We start from the raw sequence: 27,552 nt of genomic DNA on the forward strand, positions 1-27,552 counted from the left end.
ACCAGAGTGAAGTGTAGTTCCTCAGTGAACGAAAACATAAACGTTGTTATTTTGCTACCTTTACGATTAATTGCGAATTTTTTCATGTTGAGCTATAGATTGTGGATGAATACACACAGAAAGGTACACCATGCCTGTGAGGATTGGTTCTTTCCCCACCACAGGCTTCTTAAAGTACTGTGATGATTGGTCCGTTCCCCGCCACACGCTCCGTTCCTTTAAGATACTGTGAGGCTTCTGTGATGATTGGTCCGTTGCCGAACGCACACTTCTAAGTCAAGTATCAATTACCATCACGCACCTGATGTGTGTTCTCAGGCACGTGCATACATAGGGGTGAAGGGGTGCCCGGGCACCTGCCTTTTTCATTTCTCATTAGAAAGTGCCCTTTTTATGCCACCCTCTTTTTTTTTTTTTTTTTTTTTTACTGTTGCACATATATATATACTGCCCTGCCCTTCCAAATGAAAGATGTCACGATAGAATCTAAATATTAGGTAAAGAAAGAGAGAGAAATGCCACCCCTCTCGTAAATAATAGGTCCTTCCAGCCTGGAAGGACCTATTACGCATAGGCATAGCACGTGGGTGGGTGATGATCATTGAGACATGTAAACCGCGCAGGGCCAGCAGTGCACTGAACAGGAAATTGATATCCAGCTGTTGTTGAGCTCACAGTGCCCTCACACTCGAGTCGAGACCTCTTTTTTTACAGTTACTATTTCAACTAAAACAAAGCAAGAGTACACATCAGGTAAGGTATTTGCCCAACAAAATAAAATGTCGGGTTTGCAGTGCACTGTATATTTTCGTGAAACACGTCGCCAGCCCCTCCCTGTCTGCTGCTGCTAGTGCAGGAAAATCACGCAGCATTCTCTCTCTCTCTCTCTCTCTCTCTCTCTCTCTCTCTCTCTCTCTCTCTCTCTCTCTCTCTCTCTCTCTCTCTCTCTCTCTCTCTCTCTCTCTCTCTCTCTCTCTCTCTCTCTCTCTCTCTCTCTCTCTCTCTCTCTCTCTCTCCCTCCCTCCCGCAGCTGTTGGTCTGGAGCGCATATTGTGTTATTAAAGGGACACTATGTAGTTTTGGTGACATCTATCGGTGAAACTGAATGTACCATGATAGACTTGTATTAACCCCAAAAATCGGGCACCTGCCTTTCTAAAGTCCTGTGCACGTCCCTGTGTGTTCTAATCAGCGCCCCAGAGGCTTCATATACTCTGACCTTCTGTCATTCGATGCCGGGTCGTTTTGTGTACTACTGTTCTGAATTACACCTGCATATACCTGCTTTCCCCGTCGCTGTTGCTGTCTTTTTGCTCTCCAGGATCTTTTGTGGAGAACTGCTGTGGAGAACCTGGTTCCCCGTTCGGAGCTGCGCCTCGTTATCTGCCCGCTTTACGCGTTGCGCTCTGGTGAGTTTTTGGATACAGTCTTTTTGGATCATCAGTTTTTTGTGTGTTTGTGAAACACCGAAGAGATCCCGTTTTTGTTTGTACTGGACTCACCTATTTTTGTGTTGGATTTACACTGTGGATTACCGTATTGTTTTTCTCTGGACTCTGCTAACTTGTGTGTGGTACACCGAAGATCAAGTCACTTGGATTTATACTGGATCATTCACCTCTCTGCCTCTGTGTGTGCGCTGGGCTAACTCTGATTTCTCTCTCTCTCCGTTTCCACCGGGAGTGAAAGCTGGGAGGATCTGCAGAGCCGCTTCAACGTCACTAGCCAATTCCTCACCACTACCTACTGGGAGTATCTGCAGAGCCGCAACAATCTTCACATGCCAGATTCCCCGTTTGTTCGATTGCTGTACTTCATTCCATCTTGTGACTCTGTAAATAAATACGCCCTATCTTTTGGCTAACTCTGAACCCTCTCTCTGTGCCGTTGCGTTTGAGGTCAGTGACAAACCATAACATTACGACCCGGCCATGACGACCTCAGCCGACACAGAGAGGGTTAGGGCAGCGTTGGCGGTCCAGATCGAGTTGGTCAACGACCACACCCAACAGTTGGGTGCGGTTGCGGCCGCTTTACAGGACCTCCGGGCCGAGGTCCAGCTTATTCTGTATGCCATTGGCACTCAGGAGTATCAGCAGGCTGTTGCTCTGCACCAGCTTCAGGCTCTCCGTACATCATTAAACACTCTGCTTTTGACGCCACCTGTCCCAGGAGTATCGGCCAGCTCACCACCCGCGGCAGACCTCGCACCTCGGGAGCCCCGTCTCTCCGAACCACGTCTGTTCAATGGTAACTTCGAGGATTGTGCCACATTCATCATGCAATGTGAGTTGGTCTTCCTTCATCAACCCAGCCGTTTTTCGTCAGAGGGATCCCGAGTAGCCTACATGACTAACCTGCTCACGGGCCAAGCAGCACAGTGGGTTACTGCCTCCTGGGCAATGGGGGCTGATTTCTGTTTTTCCTACCCAGACTTCGTGGCAGAGCTCCGCAGGGTTTTTCACCACCCAGCCCGTGGCCAGGACCCAGGAGCTCGGCTGGGCACCTTCCGGCAGGACAGTGTCAGAGACTACGCGCTGGAGTTCAGACTGGCCGCAACGGAGAGCGGTTGGAACGATCAAGTGCTTCGTCTCACCTTCCTGAGGGGGCTCAACGACGCAGTAAGGGACCAGCTCGCGACCCAAGAGGAGCCCGATTCTCTCGAGGGCCTGATCAGCCTTGCTATCCGCATCGACGGACGCCTCCGGGAGAGAAGGCGTGAGCGAGCACGACGGGGACCCCCAGACGTACCCCCCGAGTACCACGACCTCGAGGAGGTTTTCAGTAAGTCCAGGGCTCAGGTCTTTCCGCCTCACCGGCCTTACGACTGTGCCATCGACCTCCACTCAGGGGCTCCCTTTCCCGGCGGCCGCCTCTACAGTGCTGACCGTCCTGCCCCCTCCGTGACTGGTGGGTTTTTTCCCTCCCGAGCCGTGACCGAGGAGGAACCCATGCAGCTGGGACGCAACCGCCTTAGCCCGGCCGAACGGGAGTCCAGGCTCAGGTCCGGCCTTTGCCTCTACTGCGGCCGGGATGGACACCGTGTCTCCAATTGCCCTACCCGGCCAAGAAGACCAGGCTCGCCGGGACCCCGGGAAATCCTGGTGAGCCGTTTTTCCTGTTCCCCCACCCGTGCACCACCTAACCGTCTGGCGGACGTCACCCTAGCCTGGGCGGACCAGCGGGCGACGGTGGGTGCACTCATTGACTCTGGTGCTGATGGGAGTTTCATGGACGTTGGGTTTGCCACCCGGGCCAACATTCCACTTGAGGACCTCGAGAGGCCCTTGGAGGTCTTCGCGCTGGATCATCGCCGCCTGGCTGACGTCACTCAACGCACCTGTCCAGTCCTTCTCACCATTGCTCACTCTTGTCCCTGTGGTCCTGGGCAGGCCTTGGCTCGCGCTGCATGAGCCCCACATCGCCTGGTCCTCCGGCACCATCAGGGGGTGGGGCCCCTTCTGTCGTGCCCAGTGTCTTCAGGTGCCGTCCAGCCCCCTCACCGGGTCCCAGTCCCCGTCTCCGGCCTCCCTCGCCGGTCCTCTGTCCCCGTACCCGGCCTCCGCTGTCGGGCCCCAGTCCCCGTCTCCGGCCTCCCTCGCCGGTCCTCTGTCCCCGTCTCCGGTACCCCTCTCCGGGCCTCTGTCTTTGTCCCCCTCTCCAGTGCCCCTGATCGCCGGCTTCCTTCGGTCCCGTCCGGGCAGGCCGGGGCCGAGTGGGTCGCCGGGTGGCTCCCGTGGAGGGGGGGGTACTGTGAGGATTGGTTCTTTCCCCACCACAGGCTTCTTAAAGTACTGTGATGATTGGTCCGTTCCCCGCCACACGCTCCGTTCCTTTAATGTACTGTGAGGCTTCTGTGATGATTGGTCCGTTGCCGAACGCACACTTCTAAGTCAAGTATCAATTACCATCACGCACCTGATGTGTGTTCTAATCAGCGCCCCAGAGGCTTCATATACTCTGACCTTCTGTCATTCGATGCCGGGTCGTTTTGTGTACTACTGTTCTGAATTACACCTGCATATACCTGCTTTCCCCGTCGCTGTTGCTGTCTTTTTGCTCTCCAGGATCTTTTGTGGAGAACTGCTGTGGAGAACCTGGTTCCCCGTTCGGAGCTGCGCCTCGTTATCTGCCCGCTTTACGCGTTGCGCTCTGGTGAGTTTTTGGATACAGTCTTTTTGGATCATCAGTTTTTTGTGTGTTTGTGAAACACCGAAGAGATCCCGTTTTTGTTTGTACTGGACTCACCTATTTTTGTGTTGGATTTACACTGTGGATTACCGTATTGTTTTTCTCTGGACTCTGCTAACTTGTGTGTGGTACACCGAAGATCAAGTCACTTGGATTTATACTGGATCATTCACCTCTCTGCCTCTGTGTGTGCGCTGGGCTAACTCTGATTTCTCTCTCTCTCCGTTTCCACCGGGAGTGAAAGCTGGGAGGATCTGCAGAGCCGCTTCAACGTCACTAGCCAATTCCTCACCACTACCTAGTACCTACTGGGAGTATCTGCAGAGCCGCAACAATCTTCACATGCCAGATTCCCCGTTTGTTCGATTGCTGTACTTCATTCCATCTTGTGACTCTGTAAATAAATACGCCCTAGCTTTTGGCTAACTCTGAACCATCTCTGTGCCGTTGCGTTTGAGGTCGGTGACAAACCATAACAATGCCAATGTTCATGCTTTATTTGTTTTAAATTAGACTAATTAGAAATGTGTCCATTGGAAATACATTGCCATTTCAAGAGGGGTGGACCGCGCGGGAAACAGCAATGACGTAACCACTACACCTCCCTATAATCACAATTATATGAACCATCGCAGGCATAGTCTACTGAAGGAAGTTACCATCACACCCCATCTGTGACCGAAAGCGGTCTAATGGCTTCTTACTCATTTAATTTCCGTTTCAGACGTAGGAATCGGCACCAGGCTGCTGGCCGGTTGCACCACCGGCGCCATGGCGGTTGCTTTGGCTCAACCTACAGACGTGGTGAAAGTCCGCTTTCAGGCGCAGGGCAGCTCCTCTGGGATCAAACGCTACCACGGCACCATCAATGCCTACAAGACCATCGCTAAGGAGGAGGGCATCCGTGGCCTGTGGAGAGGTAGGCCTACAGCTTTTAGATCAAGAGGAGCAGGCGTGTCCGTGTGTCAACCCTGCCTCATCTGAAATGTTAACATTATACCATAATATACCACAACATATTACGGTATACAGCATTATTGTATGCTATCAACCCATTTAACTATATGATAACATGTACAATAATGCTGTAATGCAAAATCTGACTCAAGTAAAAGTCAAAGTATCTGGCTAAAAACACACTTGAGTAAAAGTAAAAAATTCCTACTTTTAAATGTACTAAAAAGTAAAAGTACTTTTTTTTTGGAAAGGGATAGACCAGGGGTCTCAAACTCATTCCATTGTGCGCCAAGTTAATTTTGACTATACATTGCACCAGGTGAGTTAGTTGAAGAGGTGAGCCAATTATTGAAATCATCAGCTGGTGTTTAGGCAAGGCTGGAATGAAACCAAGCAGACACTCTGCCCACAATGGAATGTGTTATGCGATAGACAATGCTGAAATGAAAGAACAGAGGGCACTTTTTTTGGATAAAAATTATTTAATGCACTTCTCCATTAAAGGTAAACTAACATGGACAGCATTCACATCACAGCATGAATAATATCACAATATTAAAAACAGAATGGTGTATCCTGAATAATATCACAATATTAACCACAGCATACTGGATTATCCTGAATAATATCACAATATTAAAGGCAGAATACTGGAGTACCCTGAATAATATCACAATATTAAAGACAGAATACTGGAGTACCCTGAATAATATCACAAAGACAGAATACTGGAGTACCCTGAATAATATCACAATATTAAAGACAGAATACTGGAGAACCCTGAATAATATCGTAATATTAAAGACAGAATACTGGAGTACCCTGAATAATATCACAATATTAAAGACAGAATACTGGAGTACCCTGAATAATATCACAATATTAAAGACAGAATACTGGAGTACCCTGAATAATATCACAATATTAACCACAGCATAATGCAGATCTGACTGTCTATTCTTCTGATAGCAGGTGTTTAATCAAAGATCCCCGCTTTCTAGTGTTGCACAAGGACCAATCAGCATGGGTATGGGTGGGTTCATTTTCCATTGATGGGGATTTGATTGGCTGTTTACCTGCAGTCGCAGGATTAATAACGTTAACGTTAGTTCGGCCAGATAAACAATTAAAATATACTAATTAAAATGGTTGGACCTGTGAGATTTGTACTTTGTACTTTGTAGGTCTGCATTTTAAATATAATGAGTAAAAAGTATGTTTTTTTTTCTCTGAAATGTAATGGAGTAAAAGTACAAAGTATACAAACCTAATAATACTCGAGTAAAGTACAAATCCCCCAAAACAGTACATAAGTATTGTAACGAAGTACAATTACTCAAGTACTTTACATCCCATACTGTATATTTGTATGCTTACCGTATACAGTATCCACATCTGTCTGTATACCTGCACAAAATACTTTTGCATATCTGCATATATCTATATCTGTACATTATTATTGCATATCTGCATATATCTATATCTGTACATTATTCCTTACCTATTCTTACTAGTTATGCTGCTGGCCAGTAGGCCTATGACTTACTACCATAGTGTATTTATACCTGTATCACTGTCAGGCCACGTGAGCGGATCGGCGCGGCCGAGAAATCCGCTCTTCGCTCTTTAAAGCTTGGTCCGCTCCGCTAATCGATCATGTTGACCCCGCCCCCAAGTCGCTCTCCGCTCGCTCCCCGCTCACCTTGAATCGAGCCCCGCGCCAGATCGCTCGGCAGATTTTTTTTTTTTTTTTGGAGCATGGTGTAAATCAGCTCAAACTACAACAGTCTACACCCCCTGGGCCCCTTAACAATTGTTTGTATTGAGCCGCATTGTAATTGTACCCATTCTGCAATGTTAAATAACGTTGTTTATCCATCCACTAGCTCTATTAAGCGATGATAGGCTAGCCGAGCCACAATGCTATGGTTGCTGCCATTAACGTTAGCATGTAAGCTAACGTCAACAACAATGGCGTCGATACGTTTTCTATCAGGAGTGAGTGTGGGCGTCTCTACAGTGACAAAGCCTGAACCGGATATCACAGGTTCACCCTTCTCATTGGTTGAAAATGGCCTTCATGTTTGTACATCGCCATCTGTTGCTTTGGCATTGTACTGCATGTATATTACATCAACAGTGTTAAACCACTGTGAGCGACCTGGAGTGGATTGGAGCGGAGGAGAACTCTCGCTCCGGACGTCGCGCCGACCCATTTTAAAACCCACTCCTCGCTCACGTCAAAACCGCCCGCTCCGCGCCCCGCGCCGCTCACGCTCCGATCCGCTCACATGGCCTGATCACTGTACAAATTAATATTACAACTCTGTACATACATATGATTAGCACTACACGCAGTAGTACTCATTTATATATTTTAATAATAACTATTTTAATCACCTGTATATTGTATATTACTATTGCACTTTACTGTTATGCTTGCACTCTGGTTGGATGCCAAACTGCTTTTTGTTGTACTGTACTTGTGCTGTATAATGACAATACATTTGAATCTAATCTATTTAATGTGACTCTTGTCTTCCAGGTACTTCTCCCAACATTGCGCACAATGCAATTGTTAACTGCACTGAACTGGTGACATATGACCTCATTAAGGACGCTCTTATTGGGTCCACTTCCTTGACAGGTGAATCACTGACTTCACTGTTTAACACACATGTTTTACACCAGGGTATCTGCAGGTTTCAACAAGTTCAATTTAATACCACTTAGAGCTAAATGTAATACCAATTTCACGACCATACTAGCAACAACAAAAAAACATAGCGACACTGAACTTGCGGCTGCTCTTGCGCGCCAAATTTTTATTCTTGCATGTTCACTACAGTACAAGCTCTCGCCAGATGCACCAAGCTCCCAGTAGCCCCGCAAAAAACAACGTCTTGAATACAAACATTTTATATATTTTCTCCCAACAGCTGGGCTGCCCCCCAAAAATGTAATACCTGTGAAAATGTAATTTAAGACTTTTGAATACCTTTTATGACCTTACATTGAGAATTATGAATGAAATATTTTTTAAGACTTTTTAATACCCCACAGATACCCTGTACACACTGTGTGAAGTGCAAAGGCCATTATTATGTTTGCCTCTAAACTGTCCACTTTTATCCCACAGATGATCTGCCCTGCCACTTTCTATCGGCCTTCGGCGCAGGCTTCTGCACCACCGTGATCGCCTCCCCGGTCGATGTTGTGAAAACAAGATATATGAACTCTGCCCTTGGCCAGTACAACAGCGCCCTCACATGTGCTGTTGCCATGGTGACCAAAGAGGGACCCCTTGCCTTTTATAAGGGGTATGTAGTGTCTACAGTATTGTTTATGTGCAGCTTTGTTTATTCACTGTGCTCGTGGAAACAAGTATGATCGCAGCCATAAAGGTACAGTTCCTTACGCAGAAAACACAGTCTGTTTACTTTTCTGTTAACTACATCACTGCATAACTCATAAATGTTCAGACAAGCTTAATTTCTGGTTAAAAGTGATACTCTGTATACACCCAATTCAATTTTATAGACGCATTTTCTTTCAAATGTATTTGGTTGCGGATATCCCGATATGGTAAAAAAATTTGCTCTCTTGGGCAGAGGTGTTTGAGGGGCTGTGAGGTACAGGCGTAGAGACAGAGGTGTTTCAGGGGCTGTGGGGTACAGGCGTAGAGACAGCTCTGCGTAGGAGTGCGGAAAATGACTCCATGTGACGTCATGTGTGCATCCTCTATTCTTAAAATGGGTGGTAATCACCCTTTAACAACAAGGTTACACGTCACAAATGTGTTACACTGAATAATCGTTCACCATCACCAGATTTAGTCTCACGTCCTGGCGCTTTTCTCCCACCCGCTGCAGGTTCATGCCGTCATTCCTGCGTCTGGGCTCGTGGAACGTGGTGATGTTCGTCACGTACGAGCAGCTGAAACGTGTCATGATGACGGCACATCACAACTGGTCCACTCAACTCTAGCTGAGTTGCCCACCGGCTGGAGGACGATGCCGCGCTGTTGCTGTGTCACTTTACTTACAGACGTTCGTTTTATTTATTCTATTTATTTTTGGGCTTTCTGTATTTTTCCGTCCATTGTTCTCATTTCTTGTTTACAATATGTACTGTAATACTGAATAAAACATGTTGATTGTTTCCAAATGTATTGCCAAAAGTCCTAGTTCATAAACCACCTGTAACTAGGGGGCGACAGCGACTCGGGAGGTAGAGCAGTCGCCTGGCAATCCGGAGGTTCCCGGTTCGATTCCCTCTCCTCCCGGGCAGCGTGTCGAAGTGTCCTTGAGAAGGACACTTAACCCCTAACTGCTCCCAATGAGCAGGTTGGCACCTTGCATGGTTGCCGCTGCCATCGGTGTGTGAATGTGTGAGTGAATGGGTAAATTGTGAGGAACAAATTGTAAAGCGTTTTGGATAAAAGCGCTATATAAATGCAGCCATTTACATGTCTGGCTGTGTGATGACGTTTGTATTTGTATTTGTATTTATTGGTTTAAAATACAGAGACAGTGCATATTAAGGAACATTTGACTGTAAATATGCCAGTTTAGCCAAGTTGGCTAATTTTCAACTGTAGTCTCTGGGGCAGGTGACATGAGCACAACAATAATTAAAACGTTAACTTGTGAGCATTAAAAAAATTCACCAAGATAGCTTAGCTTTGCAAAAGCTAATCAGACATTGTCGCTGTTGGGATTTCGCACATACCCATTTATTGTCAACATAGTCAAATATAAATATAAATGTGTATAACCATACGATGCCTGGTCATACGGCTCTATACTCTCAACATAAATGTAGATTAATAGATTCACAGACACAAGCCAAATCGTTACTGGAGGACAAGTTAACGTTGTGCCGGACGGCAGGTAGACTAGACAGGAAGTGAAAGGAGTCACTGGCTCAAGTTAAACCGAGTAGGTTTAGACCTGGAGAAGGCTCTCACGTGCCAAGCCTCTGGCAACCAGAAAAGCATACAATTACGGATTTTACGACAATTTTAAGGGAATCGTCTGTATGTTACACTCCAGTGACTCACCCGTCTCCCATCCACTGAAGAACATTTGCTTTAGAAAAAAATATGTATTGTATCTTTTTCCTTTGATGCCCGTTCTACACACTCGGCCGGAGCTCTCTGAATCACTGTGGCACACATACGGTGGAATTGCAATGCCGATCAAATCTCAACAGATGAGTTATGCCAGAGGGTTCCATAAATCCATCTCTATAGAATGTATGAATTAATGTTGCGTTTTGTTTTTCAAATGTAGCCAAGAGTAAAGACCCTAACCCTGTCAAAGTGTTCCGCCAGTAAATCGATCACGCCACGAACCCCGACCCCGTCAGTAATCCCGCGGGCTCAGGGTTCAGAGAAAAGAGTTTGACACAATTGGCAGACGTCATAAAACATGCAGGGGCATACTCTCGTGGGGTCGGGCAGAACCCGGACTCTGCCAGAGAGTTGACTCCGCTAACGGCATACCGGGGAGACAACCACCCCAAAAACAGAAAGGTTGCTCCCTTAACCCATTGAATCCGGGAAACACATCTGCGTGTATATACAGGCTATATAACGCATTAAGGTGTTTCAGGTCTAAAATGGGTTAACCCAGGCCGACAAGTAACAAGAGCAAGGCTCGACCTGCGCCTGGAGAACCGGGAACTACACAGAGCGCCTAGAGGGGCTGACTACTAATAAACAGCACCCCCGATGCCGCCCCCCCCCCCCCCCCCCCCCCCCCGTCGAGCAGGGAGGGAGGGGTGAATAAATGAGTGAATGAAAACTTCATTTAACAGATTGCAGAAAGGGTACAATACAGTACGGCTCAATACACACAACTGTTAAGGGGATGCAGACCAGAGAAAGACGTTTGTCTTGTTTACATCGGGGTCCCCCATTTTCAATTCATAGTGACATTTACGACACACACTCATGAAATCAGCCCCTGTGGCGTCCGGTCCGCCCTGGCATTTTCTCCCCGGAAAAGCACAGGGCCCTTCGGGTTAACAGAATATATTGCATGAGCAATGCCCACCTGTGACCCGGCGGACACCGGGTTGAACTGATCCGGTCCGGCGCGACCAGGATGAGTCCCATGCCCTTCCACGCTGCCGGCCCTCTTCAAAGGAGAGGGGGATAGGTACACGTTTCGATCAAAACACCACAGGAGGCGACACCGAGACGGTCTGTATACGCGAACGCACAGCTCCCGGTGGCCCACCTAACGGGCGTGAAACCCCCCTGTCGACGGTTGATCTGCCCCGCCATTTCCCCCCGGAAATGCACGCGAGCCCTCAAGCTGGCAGTGACCTGGCGCTCGGTAGAGATAAAACTCCTTCCCGGGGGAGCTCCAGTAGCTCACCGCGTACCTCGGACGCTATTTCGGCGTCGGGGACAACCGTGCGCGTCACGGATCTGGGGTACACGAGTTCGACTCCCGGACTCGCCGTATTTTCTCAGAGTGTCTTTCCCCCGATCTATACCCCATTCAACCTGTTTCTGTCGGTCATACTTGACCAGAAAAAGCGATAAACGCTAAAAGAACCAGCTGACTGGTCAAAGTTATTTTTTTTTTAACTCCTTCCCGGCCGACCGCATAAACGCTGTTATGCCGTTGGACAGACCAGGGCGCGCCGCCCCCTAAAAAGGCTGTTTCAAATAAACACTTGAGAACATGCCCGGAGCCAGGCACTGATATCGGTCCTGTAAGACCAAGCGCTGATATCGAACAGCGTGTAGGCTCGTAAGACCGGTGGCGGGCAAATTCTAATAAGAAAGAGCCCCCAACACAACGTCTCTCCCCCCTATCTGGGTAAAACCGGGAGAAGACCAGTCCTCGCAAGGACACTGACACAGGGTTTACATACAGAGCCTGGGGAAAAAACCATCCGTCACAAATTCCGCTCACACGAGAGGGGAAGGCGCCAGATTTATCCCGGAGAGACCTCTCAATTGACTACGCAAGTTGGGACCTGCCACGCAGACCTCAACTCACGGACATATCTCTCTAGCCAATAAGAAAATGCGAAAGCCTGTGACGTTTACAATGGCCGGGAAGCGTAAAGATTTTCCCTAACGCACTTTCAGTTCCGCGTTCGGGTTCCACGATCTGATTGGCCACTGACGTTTCTCTCAGCGGCAATCGCGTTACGCCTAGTTCTGCCTCTAACAACCTGCTAGCTAGCTAACGCCTAGTTCTATCACTGGTTAAGCTTGGCGACTCTTTCGAAGTTGGTTATGGTTAGAGTTTGGAATCAGGGCTGGTGGTCTATCGCCCTGCTCTAAACAAAAATCTAACCATAACCAACTTCGAAAGAGTCGCCAAGCTTAACCAGTGATAGAACTAGGCGTAACGCGTTTGGCGCTGAGAGAAACGTCAGTGGCCAATCAGATTGCGGAACCCGAACGCGGAACTGAAAGTGCGTTAGGGAAAATCTTTATGTGGCCGGGAACCCCGGCACCACACTCTGCGCCGTTTGCCACCGGGGCGAACGGCGGAGGTTTGGAGGAGGGAGTGCTGGTGGAGCCGCCAGACCACCCGCCACAGTAGCTCACCACCGAATGGCGGGAGCGAGCAGAAGCGGAGAGCTTGCGCCGCAAGTCATCCTCCACCAAAGAGCACTTCCTGAAATGAAAGAAACGGGAAGGGGGTAGTACGGTCACACCCCTCGCTTATATGCATATAGGCGGAAAGGGGCGTGGCCAGACAAGTGTAAAGTGCATGTAGCGGAATCTTTCAAAGTAACGAGGTAATATCCCATAGAGCAGAACGCAAGCAAGGAACAAAATGTAACTGTTACAACTGTTACACACCGCCTGTTAAAACATCCTCACAACAGCACTCCTACAATAAATTGGGCGATGAGGGGGAAATGTAATTTTTATTAAATCTTAAATGATGAATTCAGTGATTTGAAAAATGTAACGTTTTTATATTTTTAGCACAAGTCGTGTGATCAGAGGGCTAGAGCTTTTTTGATCATTTGTCTCCTCTCTGGGGAGAGCGTCCGGGGAAACTGGGTGTCAAAAAGGATGATGAGGTCTCCTCTCTGTGAAGGGTCCTGGGACCACGGCATGCCTTCCCCTGGCACCACCTTCCTGTAGTCTGGGCTGTATGTGTGTGGTGTGACAGAAGAGAAGAGAGAATTAGAGAGAGAGAGAGAGAGAGAGAGAGAGAGAGAGAGAGAGAGAGAGAGAGAGAGAGAGAGAGAGAGAGAGAGAGAGAGAGAGAAGAGAGAGACTTCCTGTGCTGTTCAGTGCTACATCTTGGGAGTCTTGTACATAAACAAACACTCACCTTACCACTCACTTTACTCACCTTAGACACTTTAACACACTTTATATTTATCTATTAGAGATGTGCACTACATTCATACCTCATTTGCACCCTACCCTAAGTTTTGTACCTCATCTCATTTACTTAGTTACTTTCATTTTACTGTATGTAGCACACTCTCATGGGCTCATACAGAAACTTTGTTGTGACAAATAATAAACAAACTTGAAACTTGGCTAGCTCCTTGGCTAGCAAGGGAAAAAGAGAGAGAGAGAAAGAGAGAGAGAGAATTACTATGAAAGAAGTAATTCCATATGAATTGCTGGGGGGGGGACTGATGCTATTATCGTAATTACCCCATTGACATTTCATTGGTGTGTGGCTAACTAGCCCGAGCTAGCATGAGGAACAGCATGGATTGTGCTGAAAAAGGACTCTACCGATCAAGAACATCATTAGTAAATGGATTGCATTTACAAAGCGTTTTATCCAAAGTGCTTTACAACTAATGCCTCACACCCATTCTCTCACACATTCACACACCGACGGCAGAGGCAACCATGCAAGGTGCCAACCTGCTCATCTGGAGCAGTTAGGGGTTAAATGTCTTGCTCAAGGACTCTTCGACACACTGACTTTCTATCGGTTTGTGGCTAACTATCCAGAGCTAGTATGAGGAACAGAATGGATTCTGCTGAGAAAGGACTCTACCAATCAACATTATCATTAGAATAGTAAGTATCAAATAGTGCTAGGGTTCCAGAAAACTGGGGAAACAAATTATAATTTACTCCAATGATGTAGAAAATAAAGTATACTTACTTTAATAAAGTATATCGAAAATGACTATTTGACACATTGAATGAGTGTATTGAAGTGTAGAAAAGTTTGTTCAACTATAAGCCCCAGCCTCATGTGGCAGACGTCTTGTTTATGTTTGGGTTATGGATGGCCGTTTGAATAGTAGGTTTTAAGTGTATAATTATAAGGAGGGGATGAGTCACAGCTTCAGCGTTCTCACACAGGTCATTTAACACTGGAAGACATTTTGTCTCTGTGGTTATGAAGTAACCGGTTTTGAAAGTTTCTATGATGACACTGGCCCACCCTTTTCTTATTATTCTAATGAGATCCTAAGTGACTTTCTAAGATAGTGACATCATCAAAATACTGCAATTTGACAGTTACTGTATGTCAGTGGTTCTTAGGGACTGGGTGTTCCAGGATGTCCCTTTTAAAAGTAATACATTTCTTTACTTGGACCATTATTTCATCCAGAAGACGTAGGTCGTATGTAGAGGCAGGTAGAGAATGTATAAAAATTACTATTTTGATCATAGGTTTCACAGGTATGTCCGCTCCCTACATTTAACACAATGGAATTCAAGACAAAATCATATCTAACAATTAGGGACAAAATCTTCATCACACGGTGGTCCGTCTCCTAAGGTGTTGTGAATTTTGGGGTCCTTGATATGAAAAACATGGAAAACCACTACTATAGGTGAATTAATATCTCCCTGAACTCCCCACAAGGCCAAGCAGTAAAGCACTCACTGCACAATGTCGTTGATGGGAATGTTGAGTAGCCTGCCATCTAGTGTCTGCACGGCCACAGAGAAGCCAGTCAAGGCCTGCAGGAAAAGGAACACATGTGCTGTCAATCGATTAAAATATTTAACTTGATTAATCGCATAATTGTCCATAGTTAACTCGCGATTAATCGCAAATTAATCGCATAAAAAAATATATACTAATAATTAAAAAAGAAAAATTAAGTTAATCGTGAGTTTAAAAAAATAGTGGCGTTAATAGAATCAGGCGATAACGCGTTAATACTGTGTTAACTTTGACAGCCTTCTACTACAAACATCTGATAAGAATAAGTAATAGTTCTGACCACTGTGTGTTGACTTGTAACTGTCTTAGCTGATTTTTTATTGTTTATTCTTATTTGTATGAATTTGCTGGTAAACTATGTCTTGTTTTGTAAGCTTGTTGTTGCTGTAAATGAGGGTAACCTCAGTGTCTTACGAGTTGGAATAAAGGTTTGAAATTAAATTAAAGTGATAGTTAAAGGTGTGTTAGGTAGTTTTGGGGGAGTACATAATAAGGTGTATTTTCATAACTGAATAAACAGACTGTCCTCAGAGGAAAGTTCTGGTCCCTGGAACTCAGTTTGAAGCTAGAAAGCTACCTGATAAGTTACTTTCACTACTGTTAACAGAATAGAATAGAATAGAATAGAATAGAATAGAATAGAATAGAATAGAATAGAAATACTTTATTCATCCTGAGGGAAATTTGGCACTACAAATCGCTCACAGTAAACATTTAGGTAGACAAAACAAAAGTCACGAATAAGAATACAAATAAGCCTAAGAATTAAATACGGTCCGGGATATATATTTCATTACATTCTAATATAAAATATAGAGTAAAAATATACAGAAATATACAGTAAGTGTAAAATTGTACTATGTCGGTCTAAAAGTAAAAGTCCAGGAAGATAGTACTGTCACCCTGTGCTCAGTGATGCAGTGAGGCACAGTGATGCATTATAAAGTCTGATGGCTGTTGGAATGAAGGACTTCCTGTGCCGTTCAGTGCTACATCTTGGGAGTAGTCTAGCACTGAACTGGCTCCTTCTGTCAGCCAAGTCTGTGTATAGTGGGTAACAAAGGCAGGGCCCCGCAAATTTGTTGCCAATCAGATCGGTACCAGGTACTTTGGCTTTTTTCGCTGCCGTGTCTAGTTTTGGGGAGAACACAAGACTTTTCCTATTGAGCGCCAGTGTATGTGTGCTTGTATAAAAACGGTCGACATTGTTTGAAATGTTCGTTTTGTTAGTGCATCATGTTAAGTCAAGCAATTACGTTCACTAACACAGGCCACCATTGAGCGTTCACACCACTGTAAAAAGTTAGGTTTGATCTGTTTTCAGGCCTATTTCCCCCAGCTGCAGGATATTTCCTAATTTCTCTACCTGACCATTTAATATTATGCTTATGAATCTGAAGTGACCTAAAACTAAGAGGTAATGACTATTTCTGGGCAACGATGGTCTTCAGTGTGATTTATATCTGTGTGTTTTGTCCTAAAGTTGTAGTTTATGAACAAACACCATCTAATCCCTGTTTATTCCCCCAGTTGTTTTCTCCCGAATGGGGCGTGGCATGACCAAAATAGAGTCATGCCAGTCTGATGTATTCTAGGCTTAAGTTTGGTTCACACAGTGCCTAAAAGATTTTCACGATGACGTACGAATAATTGTAAGGATTACATGTATAGTAAATATGTTTTCAAAACGAATTGTAGTAACAAGTGTATGTCCCCAAACTGCATAGTGCATCTTTCAGACACAACAGAAGATAAGGCCATGTTTAAGTTACCAAGCGATGACAGCACTACCCTGTCACAGCAGATGGAGAAAGTGTTCACCTGACTCACCATCTCTAGAGAGATCTGGGTCTTGTGGATCAGATTGTTGTGTTGCCTCACAAACCAAGGGTGACTCTCCTGTCGGACAACAAACACAATGTCTGCTGCAATGCTATTTGGACCCTAAAGGGAGAGCCACGTAGTGTCAGACTTTGTATTAGTGACACAAAAACAAACATCTTCAGAAATAACTGATGTATGAGTTCCATCTCACAGAGATAGGGTGGATGTGCCGTAAATGGAATTGGGTGGTAATACAAGCATTTTCATTGTACTGTACTTGTGCTGTATAATGACGATACATTTTTAATCTAATCTAATCAATCGATCAGTACAATGAAAATAAGTTTGGCATCCAACCAGAGTGCAAATGTAACAGTACAATTAAAGTGCAATAGTAATATACAATGTACAGGTGATTAAACTGGGTATAAAATGTATAAATTAGTACTACTGAGTAATAATGCTAATCCAATGTATGTACAGAGTTGTAATATTACATATAATGTACAGTGATACGGTGCTAAGGATTATATGCAGGTATATTTCCAAGAAAATTCTAAGCACTCTCTGGTAAACACAAGATTTATTAAAGAGGTTCTTCTGCATGATTCTATGTGGGGAATTTTTTTCTGATTTGTTGATTAAATCAACTAATCGATTAGTTGACTAAACCTCATGATTGTCTTTGGTCAAGGACAGCCCTACTATTTGATTACTCCAGCTTGGTGAATCTGAACTTGTCACAATCGTCCCACGTTACAGCTGTTCCCATCCCCCCTTCCTGGGACATCTTACCTGGTCACCTTCCTTTGGGAAGGTAATCCTTGTGCCTTCATTCCATCCAGGCTTTACAAAAATTGTCAGAATCTTTTCTTTAATGCTGAAGGTGTGTCCATCATCCTCGTTCAAGACCTGGTCAAGAAAGAGCCCAAATCACGGTGAAATAAGCAATAAGCAATAAGCAATGAAACAGAAATAATAACCAGTTCTTATTATCTTAAAAACAGACAAAGGAGTAAAAGAGTATATTCACAAGGTGTTTAATTAGGTTGAACATTTAAAGATTCTCTAAATGTTCTCAAAATGTCATGAATCAGCTAAAACCCTGACATTACTGACCACTGCACTTCTCTCTCAAAATTGTGTGGTTAGCTTTGAGTAAAGAAAAAAAAAGAAGAAAGAAAATACCTCTAGCTGGGTCATATCTATACCCCCCCCCCCTAAATAGTGTAGCAACCCTGGTTAGGATCAAGAGATCTGGCTAATGAGCTGGTTGTTATGAGTTGTACCAATGTGATCTAGTTGTGATTGTGATGACGGTCAAGTATGTGGGTTACTGGGTTGTTGTAGACATGACCAATGTTCCCTGTGGTTGGTGGTCCCATGGGTGAGGGACGGGGCTAAGGAGGTTATATTACACCTGAGGGCGTGGTCTCTTGGTGTGGAGTAGAGAAGGAGTAAACAAGTATCTTAGTTCAAGTTTCAAGTTCAAGTTTCTTTATTAGTTGTCATAAAAAAAATACAGAATACTTTTCTATGCTTTTTTCTGTTATGCCTCACATTGTGAGACCGGTACCCTGTCTTGGCGTGCTGGGCTATGCCTGTTTGAGTACTAAATAAAGAAGTACTACTCTTCCGTGAATATCTGTGTGGACAATCTACTTCATAATGGTGAGGTCGCTACAATATACTTCAGTCTTTTAGAACCCTCTGGTTATAAGTTACATTTGAAGAAAGGTTAACCAACTAACAGACAAGGTGTGATTTGACCAATCCCCCTTTAAAGTGGAAGAAGTCGTATTCACCTACTATTAAAAGTTAATAAATGTTCTTTTAAAGATCTGTTCAGAGTTAACTTCAAGGTGCTCTTAGAACGCACAAAAAAGGATTTGACATTAAGATGACCGTACTACCTAGATTCCTATACCTATTTCAGATTATCCCGGTTTTTATACCGAAATCATGGTTTAAACAATTAGACTGCTGTATCTCCACCTTCACATCCACATCCAAGCATGAGGAAAATGTACTGTATTTAGAAAGATGATGGTGGACCAGGCCTTCCCAATCTTCTTACATTATTATTAGTCAGCGACTAATCCAAGTGTATATGGGGCAGTCTACCGAATTAGTTCAAAGTGTGGTCCCACAACAAGAAAAACTATTTAACAAAACAATTAAGTATTCAGACATAGATAGTTACTAAGAATATGTTATGATCTATTTGGCATTAAATTAGATTATGATGAGCTAAATATATACAAAATCATCATTTATAGGGTACTTTCTATTGGGAAGTAGCTGTCCCAAACCCTGACCCGTACATTTAAATGTATATAAATAACACTTAAATTTTTTTTAGATTGAGGTTCAATGGTCTAATTTCAAAGATCTTCATGATTAAGTTTAAACAGAAGTTGAGAGATTTAGATTTATTTTGGGTTTAATTTTTAAATAAAATAATGTGTCCCTAGTTTTCATGTCACTACTGAAACACAGGAGTTTTAGTCCATTGAGCCTGGTTTTAAGCCACACCCCTGCATTTTTTACCAGGCAGTAACACTGCCTTCCTGTCCCTCATGGCTGCATGGTAAGTAGCTAAATCCCATACTTTTGAAATAAATGTGTTCCAAAGTCTGAAAATCGGTGTGTAACTTTAAGAATTGTTACCACGAACACATATTCTCTTCAATTTAGTAGGGATGTCCGATATTATCGGCCTACCGATATTATCGGGCGATATTACATTTTTTTTTTCTTCTTTTTTTTACATTTATTTAACCTTTATTTACCCAGGCAAGCAAGTAAGAACAAATTCTTATTTTATTTATTGTCAAAAGTATGCATAATGTTGTGTTAATTCCACAACAAGAGATATGTAATGTTAATTACCTGAAATTATTCAGTTATATCGGTATCGGTATCGGTTGATATCGGTATCGGAAATTAAGAGTTGGACAATATCGGTATATCGTTATCGGTAAAAAAGCCAATATCGAACATCCCTACAATTAAGTAAACTTTTTGGGGTTTCATGCAGAATATTATGTTTTTATGTGAATACACCACTTCAAAGATGTGTATGCTGTATATGTGCTTGCTAGCATTCTTTAGTTATGCTCAAAGTTAGCCAGAATTGTCACTACCGAAACAGTCACTACCGAAACATATGGTAATGTTTCTGTAGTGATGTGATCATTTCGGTAGTGACAAAATGGAATGGTAAGTAGCTAAATCCCATAATCTTTTAATAAATGTGTTCCAAAGTCTGAAAATCAGTGTGTAACTTTAAGAATGGAACACATATTCTCTTCAATAAAGTAAACTTTTTGGGGTTTTATGCTAAATATTCTGTTTTTATGTATTATGCAGTCACTACCGAAACACTGGGTGTTTTGTGAAAAATATTTAGTATATTGAGTTATAAACTCAATTGGTTAAATGTACGTTCAATTTCATTAACTCTGAAATCAATATGATCAGTGTTATGCATTTTACAGAGAAAGATTGCATTTCGATTTTGATCTAATTGTATCAATTGAACTTTGAAATTTGGTAAAAATGTAATTTGTATTGATTTAATTGTGAAAACCTTCAAGAAAAATAAAAATAAATACTCTTTAGAGAAGGGAAGGAAACACAATCTTAACAAATTCATGGCCAACCACATATATATACGTGATTCGGCGCCATGCTTAACACATTGGTCGCCAAAAACGGCGTAAGTTGTTATTGCCCGCCATGCGTTGAACGCCAACAACGGCGTAAATCGTTTTTGGGATCAATATTTCATTTTTTCACCATGGCATTCATAATTCATCCAGCCTCCCTCCGGACTGCAGCGACACCCTGTCTGAGATTGCAACGCCTCAATACCGCCACCTGGTGAATGGTCGGGCAAGTTACACTCACGTCAAACCGGAAGTGGTGGTCGGTGCGTCGAGGAAATCCCTCCGGCAGTCATATCTTGTTACGTGGATCCAGACAAACACTCTAGTGCATTTGGATCGCTTTCGAAACGCAATAATCGATATGATTTCGGCATTTATTGCGCCATACAAACCGGAAATGGATCTAGGAGATCGCCGTCAAATAATTGGGATCTTTTTCCTCCAGTCTCATCGGCGAACGATAAGAGGACACTAATGTTATTTTCAGCCCGATTGTCCATTTCCTTGTTTGCAATCAGTCTGATCAATATATCACCCATACTAAATAAAGCCGTTACTGACTGTTGTATCTTAATAGAAGAGACCGTGGTATAGTGCTCAGTTGTGCTTTATTCACAGTTAGTATAATACAGGTAAACAGTAGAACCGCAGGCAGTCCCTCTGGCGGCTGCCTCACACTGACCCAGAACGCTCCGTGGCGCCTCTGGTTGACGGAACAGTAACCAATCATACGCAAGACACGTGACACAATAACATTGGGAGTTGTAGTCCTACACTACACTACACTGACGATCAAGGAATTATAAACGACCCCCCCCCCCCTTTCCTTCATGCATGATGAAGCATAATGTATACCGATCATATGCATTTGAATTTTTAATATAGCGTGTATAGGAAAGAAACGCCAATCGATAATCTATCATATGCGTCAGGGCCTATAACTAGCGTTTTTGGAATTACAGCAGAAAAGCTTAAAAACTATTCATATTCTCGAAGGTATTAACACAACAATGTATGAATGAAAAAATATAACGTTCCCACATCCGGAACGATAGATAATCAATGTTGAATTGGCGATAGTAATGTCAATATAGCAATAAAATTTAAAAAGTTATAGCCCTGCAAAGAAGGTAAACATCTCCATAGGCTTTCAACGGTGGCAGACTGGGTACAATGATGGGCACAACCCCCGGCGCCCAATGTGTTAAAGGGCCAACCACGTGTATATATATGTGGTAAACTTGTTTTTGCTTTTATTGTAACCGAATGTCACCGAGCGGCACTGCAGATTTACCCTACTCTTGGGATTCGGAAAAGTGCATTACCGGCCAGATCCTTGTAGGGGCGCTGCCTCGATAATGCAGTGTTCCCTGTGGCAGAACGGATGAAGTATTTTTTCATCCTGCAGTGAATTTTCCTGTTAGCCTGAAGCTATGCCTGTAGCATGTAGCCTGGAATACTTTTTGGGACGCTGAATTCAGTGTAAAGGAATATAGCATCAGCAAATGGACATATCGATCTACGAGATGGCGATCGATAACTGGGAAATCCTTTTTGGGATCCAACCGGCCCACGGTAAGAGCTTTTTCACGTAAATTTCATGCTGATCAGGCCTTGCTTTGATAGCCAACCAGCCAATCAGCGAATGAGGCTAATGAGGCTAATGCCGTTATTGGTAATCAATAATCAGAAACGACGTCCCCCGCCCCCCCCCCTTTCATGCATTCATGGTGGACCAGGATACCGATAATATGCATTTTGAGTTTTAGCTCTAGCTTGTGTATAGCAGAAACGCCATTCGATTTAACGTTATTAGCTTAGCGCCCTGTATCTCGCCTTCCAGGAAATACCCCAGACCATTGCGGTATATAGTTCATATTCACGACGCTATAAAATGGGAACGTATTGATGAAAAAAAATTATTTAAGGCATATTGAAGGGACGGTTTATAGTGTCAATTGACAATGACAATGGACAGATAGCAATGATATAAAGTATAGATTTAGCTCTACAAACAGCCTCACGCACAATGAAAGGTTGTTATGATAAGCTGGCCTTATAGAGTGAGATTAGACAGATCCCAGTGGCCCCGAAAGTGTTAACAGGTTAATATAATACCGTTTTACTATAGTACTATGTTTCGGTAGTGACCATTTTTGGGAGAGGAAAAACATTCCAAAATATTCTGAAAATACAATATAAAAATTGCCTGGGGGCTCACTAGATATATGTACTTTAGATATGATACAATATATATTCGGACAAAGTTTTGGGAATAAACATACAAAATTTCAAAATATTTCCAACCTGACTTTCAACCAATTCGGTAGAATGGCCCATATACTGGGTTTCCACTTTTAAAAAGGGGCGACAGTGGCTCAAGAGGTACAGCGGTCGTCTGGTAATAGGAAGGTCGCCGGTTCGATGTGTCGGTGTGTCCTTGAGCAAGACCCCTACCTGCTCCCGATGAGGCACCTTGCATGGTTGCCTCCGCCGTCGGTGTGTGAATGGGTGAATGTGAGGCATTGTTCTATAAATAAAACTAGAATTGAAAAGAACATTGAACTCCAATCAAACCCCCCAAACTCATTATTATGCTATGGGTTCCTTCAAATCTTCAGGCCCGCAGTTTTGTAAACTGGACTGGACTGGTTGGACAACACTGAGGTCCTCTACAGGAAGGGACAGAGCAGACTTCCTGAGGAGACTCAGGTCTTTCAATGCGTGCAGCCGGCTACTGCAGACGTATTACCAGTCTGTGATTACCAGTGTCCTCTTCTTTGCCCCTTTTATGCTGGGGGGGTAACATTAAGTTAACTCAAGAGACACTAACAAATTGAACAAGCTGGTGAGGAAGGCTAGTTCCGTAGTGGGAGTCGAACTGGTCAAACTGGAAAAAGCTGGATGCTATACCTGAAAACCCCTCCCACTCCCTCTATGAGGAGCTAGCCAAGATGAGGAGCACGTTCAGCCATAGACATACTGTAGGCTTCCCAACCGTGGGCACTGACTGTTTATCTGACTTTTTTTTTTTTTTTTATTATCTTTTTTCCCCCTCCTTTTTTCCGATTTTTCTCCCATCCCACTGTTAGTCGTTATGCCAATTCCCAACCCCCTTCCTGGTTGTTGCGCACCCCCCCCCTACTGTTGGTCCGGGAGGCCGGAGACTGTCACATGCTTTCCTCCGACACATGTGCAGCCAGCCGGCAGCCAGCCTGGCAGCGCAGATTCTCACGGGAGAGTGTAACGTGTGGAAGGTCACACTACCTTTCTCCAGATCCTACCCTCGCTGTGCAGGCGCCCCGACCGAACTGTAGGGGTCGCTGTCCACAACGCCCAGGACCCCGACTGCATGGATTCTATGGTTTGGACCATGTATACTGTCATCACTATTACTATTGTCTGATCAAATTCGGCCACCCACTACTGTTCACTACTACTACTGTTATCACTATTATTATCACTATCATCATTATTACTTTGCACTTTGTTCTATGCTCTATTATTATTACTACCTATCATACCCCCCCCCCCCCCCCATGCTGTTGTGACACCTGAATTTCCCAAAGGGGATTAATAAAGGAACACTTGACTTGACTAAAACAACTCTTCCCCTCATTCACACCCATTACCACGAATGTTTAGACCTCAACGCATACCAGAAAGGCACTATTTCTAGATTATATAACATCATTCTAAATATTAACCCTCTATCTTGGGCAGGATATGCGAAGATACACCAGATGGCATATAGGACCATAGCGTTGTACCTGTCCATACTTCATCGTTTTCTATTAGACATGGAATCATTCCGTTCAAGGTTTTTCCACCACCCTACACTACTCAAAACAACAAACTGGCAAAAATACAGTATATCAAAATATAAGTGTCTACGATGCAACAATAGTCTAGCAAATGTGGGGCACAAATTAACGACCTCAGATGGCAACAGCTGTGATTGGAGGATCAAGAAAAGAGGACTGGGTTTGAGATACAGTAGGTCTCTTGGTCTCAATGTGCGATGAGAGATCTTGTATAGTCCTCCTTACCCTGCGGGATATCGCAATCTTCTTTGTGCCTCCATGGAAAAGGTCATCCAGAGACAAGTGCAGATCGCTCTCTATAGGGGAATCCTGTGTCTTTACTCCTCGTCCTCGCAGGCCACTAAACCCAATCACTACTTCATCCCCATCTGTAAATATTATGATATGGTTATACAGTAGCATTAGATTCAAACAAACCAGACAATGTCCGACTTAATTGCCCTGGGGCACAGGAAGCAATTAAAATGGGTGACTTTTCGTTGTACTGTACTTGTGCTGTATAATGACAATAGATTTGAATCTAATCTAATCTTTCCTCTGTAAAAGGTATCATTTGTATGATTTCTTGATAAATATAAAGTATTTTAAAAGTAAAAATACGTGTGGCATTGACAACTGACCAATTACTAGTGATGCAACTGTAAACAAATGTGTAGCCTCACCATCAAAAGTAATAAATATGAATAGAGAGACATGTTGATTGACTGAGCTGTTGATACAAGGACGAACACTATACAACAGGTAAATGTGTTTTTAATTGTATTAGCTGTATACAAACCACACAATGCAATTGAAAAACAACATGATTCATGAGTCACTAATCTATCGTTCTTACTTGAGAATGGGTTGTCACCTCCAAAGAACTGTCTGAATGTTTTGTCTGGGTTGCCATGGTAAACGTATCCAGATGTCCAAGCGCCGTTTTCTCCAACCTCTGGTGGGATGCCACCTTTCAGACCCACCTCTCCGAACTTGTCGTATGTTGCTTTTTTCCGAACTGCAGTAAAACAAAGCCATACAGGGCAGGGCTGATTTCAACTAGGGGTGGTCTGGAGGGGGGCTAGGGGGTGGTCTGGAGGGGGTGGTCTGGAGGGTGGCTATGCCGCCGTCCGGGAGACAAAGACATTGCAATAAAGAAAGCTATTTGCTGTAATTTCCTGCAACTTAACCCTTTCACTACCACACGACAACGGGTTAACCCTTTCACTACCACACTACAGAAGGTTAACCTTTCACTACCACACTGCAGAAGGTTAACCTTTCACTACCACACTACAGACCACACTTATCCTTCCAATAAAATTCCAATAAAAAGCAAAACAGTGAATTTATCAAATGCACATTGATGTGAGTTAGGGTTAGGGCTGTCACTAATAATTGTTCTGGTAACTGAGATTATTTTAAATCAGAGGAGAGACTCCACAGTTTAAAAAATGTAACAAATATGCAACACTAGCTAACAAGGAAATAGAAAATAAGTTAAATGATGATATAATAGTACTTGCATAACAAGAATAGTATCTCGGGTATGAAGATACTATAGATGGTAATTATATACTGTAGTTATGTTACAGACATGCTATAAACAAAGTCATAGTTCAAAAAAGGCTCCTAAACGACAAGGCTGAATCAAAGTTCATTAATCTTATCAGACTACATGAACCACACAATCATGACAGCTCTCTAAATTAAATGGTCTCAATATGCACTGTCATCTGTATTAAATTCTGTCACCCCACTAAAAACGAAAAAGAAGAAAACCAGAGCCTCCCCCTGGTTGAACTATAATGCGGTCAACGAAGAAAAAAGGAAATGTCGTGCAGCTGAGCGAAAATGGAGAAAAACACTATCTGCTGTGATATATACAAAGATGCTTTAACTGCTATAATAAAACCGTCCGCTTAGCAAGGAAAGACTACTTCTCTAAAATCATTACAGAAAACACTGGAAACTCCAGAATCCTTTTTTCCACTATTAATCTACTACTCAACACTGTCCCTACACATCCTCAGTCATCAACGGTTAAGTGTGAAGAACTTGCACTATTCTTTAACAACAAAATAACCTTGATCAGGGCCAGCATTACTCATGATGGAAATAAAGCTGATTACAGCAAACCGCGCAATGTAACCATGAGAAGATTCACATGCATCACATTAGATGAACTCTGCAAAACTGTCTCAGAATGTAACTCCTCCACCTCAGACATTGATCCTATACCTACAGCTTTCTTCAAACGGGTGTTTAATAGTGTTTCAAGCCCTGTGCTAGATATCATCAACACTTCCCTTAGAACTGGTATTTTCCCAGATGCCTGTAAAAAATAAATCTACATGAACTAGTTCAGTTCACAGTTCACACATTTTAAAATGAACTAGTTCAGTTCATAGTTCCTAATTAAACATGTTGAACTAAAGTTCATGGTTTCAAAAATGAACAAATGTATAGTTTATAGTTCTTTTTTAAATACGTTGCTGCAAGCTATTATTTGTCAAATGTATTGCCACAACCCAATACTGGCATTTCCATAACGCTTTGCTGCCGTCCATTCAGTCCACACTAGTAGCAGCTGCAGCTTTCATCTCTACAGTATATTTTCAAAAACATGAGGAAAAACGTAATCTAAATATACTTAAAGTACCAAAAGTGAAAGTAGTCATTGTGCAAACAATAAACATATAACATATAAACATGTGCCGACATAACTCTATACTAACACAACACGAGGTAGGAACCATGGCTGAGGTATGAAACTAAGGTTGTACCTCAAAGTTCCATATTCAAAGTGCAAAACATTTACTGACTTTAACTAAAACTCTTTTAAATGCTCATACGCCGACGCCGTAGAGTCTGACTCTGAGCAAGTGCAGAGCCTTCTAAAAGTGCGAGTGCTGCTGCTATACTACCCGAAGCTCCGCCCAGAGCGGTTGCCAGATTGGTTGGTTTTCCGCATTATTTTGAAGCCTGTTTACGGTGTGTTTTAACTGGGTTTTCGGCTGAAAGGCATATGAAATCTGGCACACTTTTGAACGCCGTTATAATATAGTGCTGAGAATTAACGCACTTTTGAACGTCGTTATACAGCGCTGAGAATGAACGCATTCTCAATTACGTTCATTTAGAAGAATAGTACGTTCAGTTCACGTTTGCCCAAAATACGAACGC

The 27,552-nt window shown here is 43.5% G+C and overlaps 2 protein-coding genes across 2 annotated transcripts in view; one reads left to right on the forward strand and one right to left on the reverse strand.

The window, feature by feature from the left end:
* ucp2 (uncoupling protein 2) overlaps positions 1–9,428 on the forward strand; it is a 27,926-nt gene extending 18,498 nt beyond the window's left edge. The window contains exons 5-8 of the mRNA XM_084319613.1: positions 4,916–5,110; positions 7,694–7,795; positions 8,288–8,468; positions 9,021–9,428. Of these exons, the coding sequence (XP_084175739.1) occupies positions 4,916–5,110; positions 7,694–7,795; positions 8,288–8,468; positions 9,021–9,135 (593 nt within the window). The 3' untranslated portion in view covers positions 9,136–9,428. The remainder of the gene's footprint in view (positions 1–4,915; positions 5,111–7,693; positions 7,796–8,287; positions 8,469–9,020) is intronic.
* A 3,700-nt stretch (positions 9,429–13,128) lies between these two features.
* The window catches only part of dnajb13 (DnaJ heat shock protein family (Hsp40) member B13), a gene marked incomplete at both ends in the record, with an annotated part of 33,054 nt that continues 18,630 nt past the window's right edge, over positions 13,129–27,552 (reverse strand). Inside the window, 6 exons of the mRNA XM_084320442.1 lie at positions 13,129–13,282; positions 15,006–15,082; positions 16,899–17,012; positions 17,688–17,804; positions 24,613–24,755; positions 25,223–25,384. Coding sequence (XP_084176568.1) covers positions 13,129–13,282; positions 15,006–15,082; positions 16,899–17,012; positions 17,688–17,804; positions 24,613–24,755; positions 25,223–25,384 — 767 coding nt within the window. The remainder of the gene's footprint in view (positions 13,283–15,005; positions 15,083–16,898; positions 17,013–17,687; positions 17,805–24,612; positions 24,756–25,222; positions 25,385–27,552) is intronic.

Source organism: Notolepis coatsorum (genome assembly GCF_963971535.1).
Source record: "Notolepis coatsorum genome assembly, chromosome: 8".
NCBI lineage: Eukaryota > Metazoa > Chordata > Actinopteri > Aulopiformes > Paralepididae > Notolepis > Notolepis coatsorum.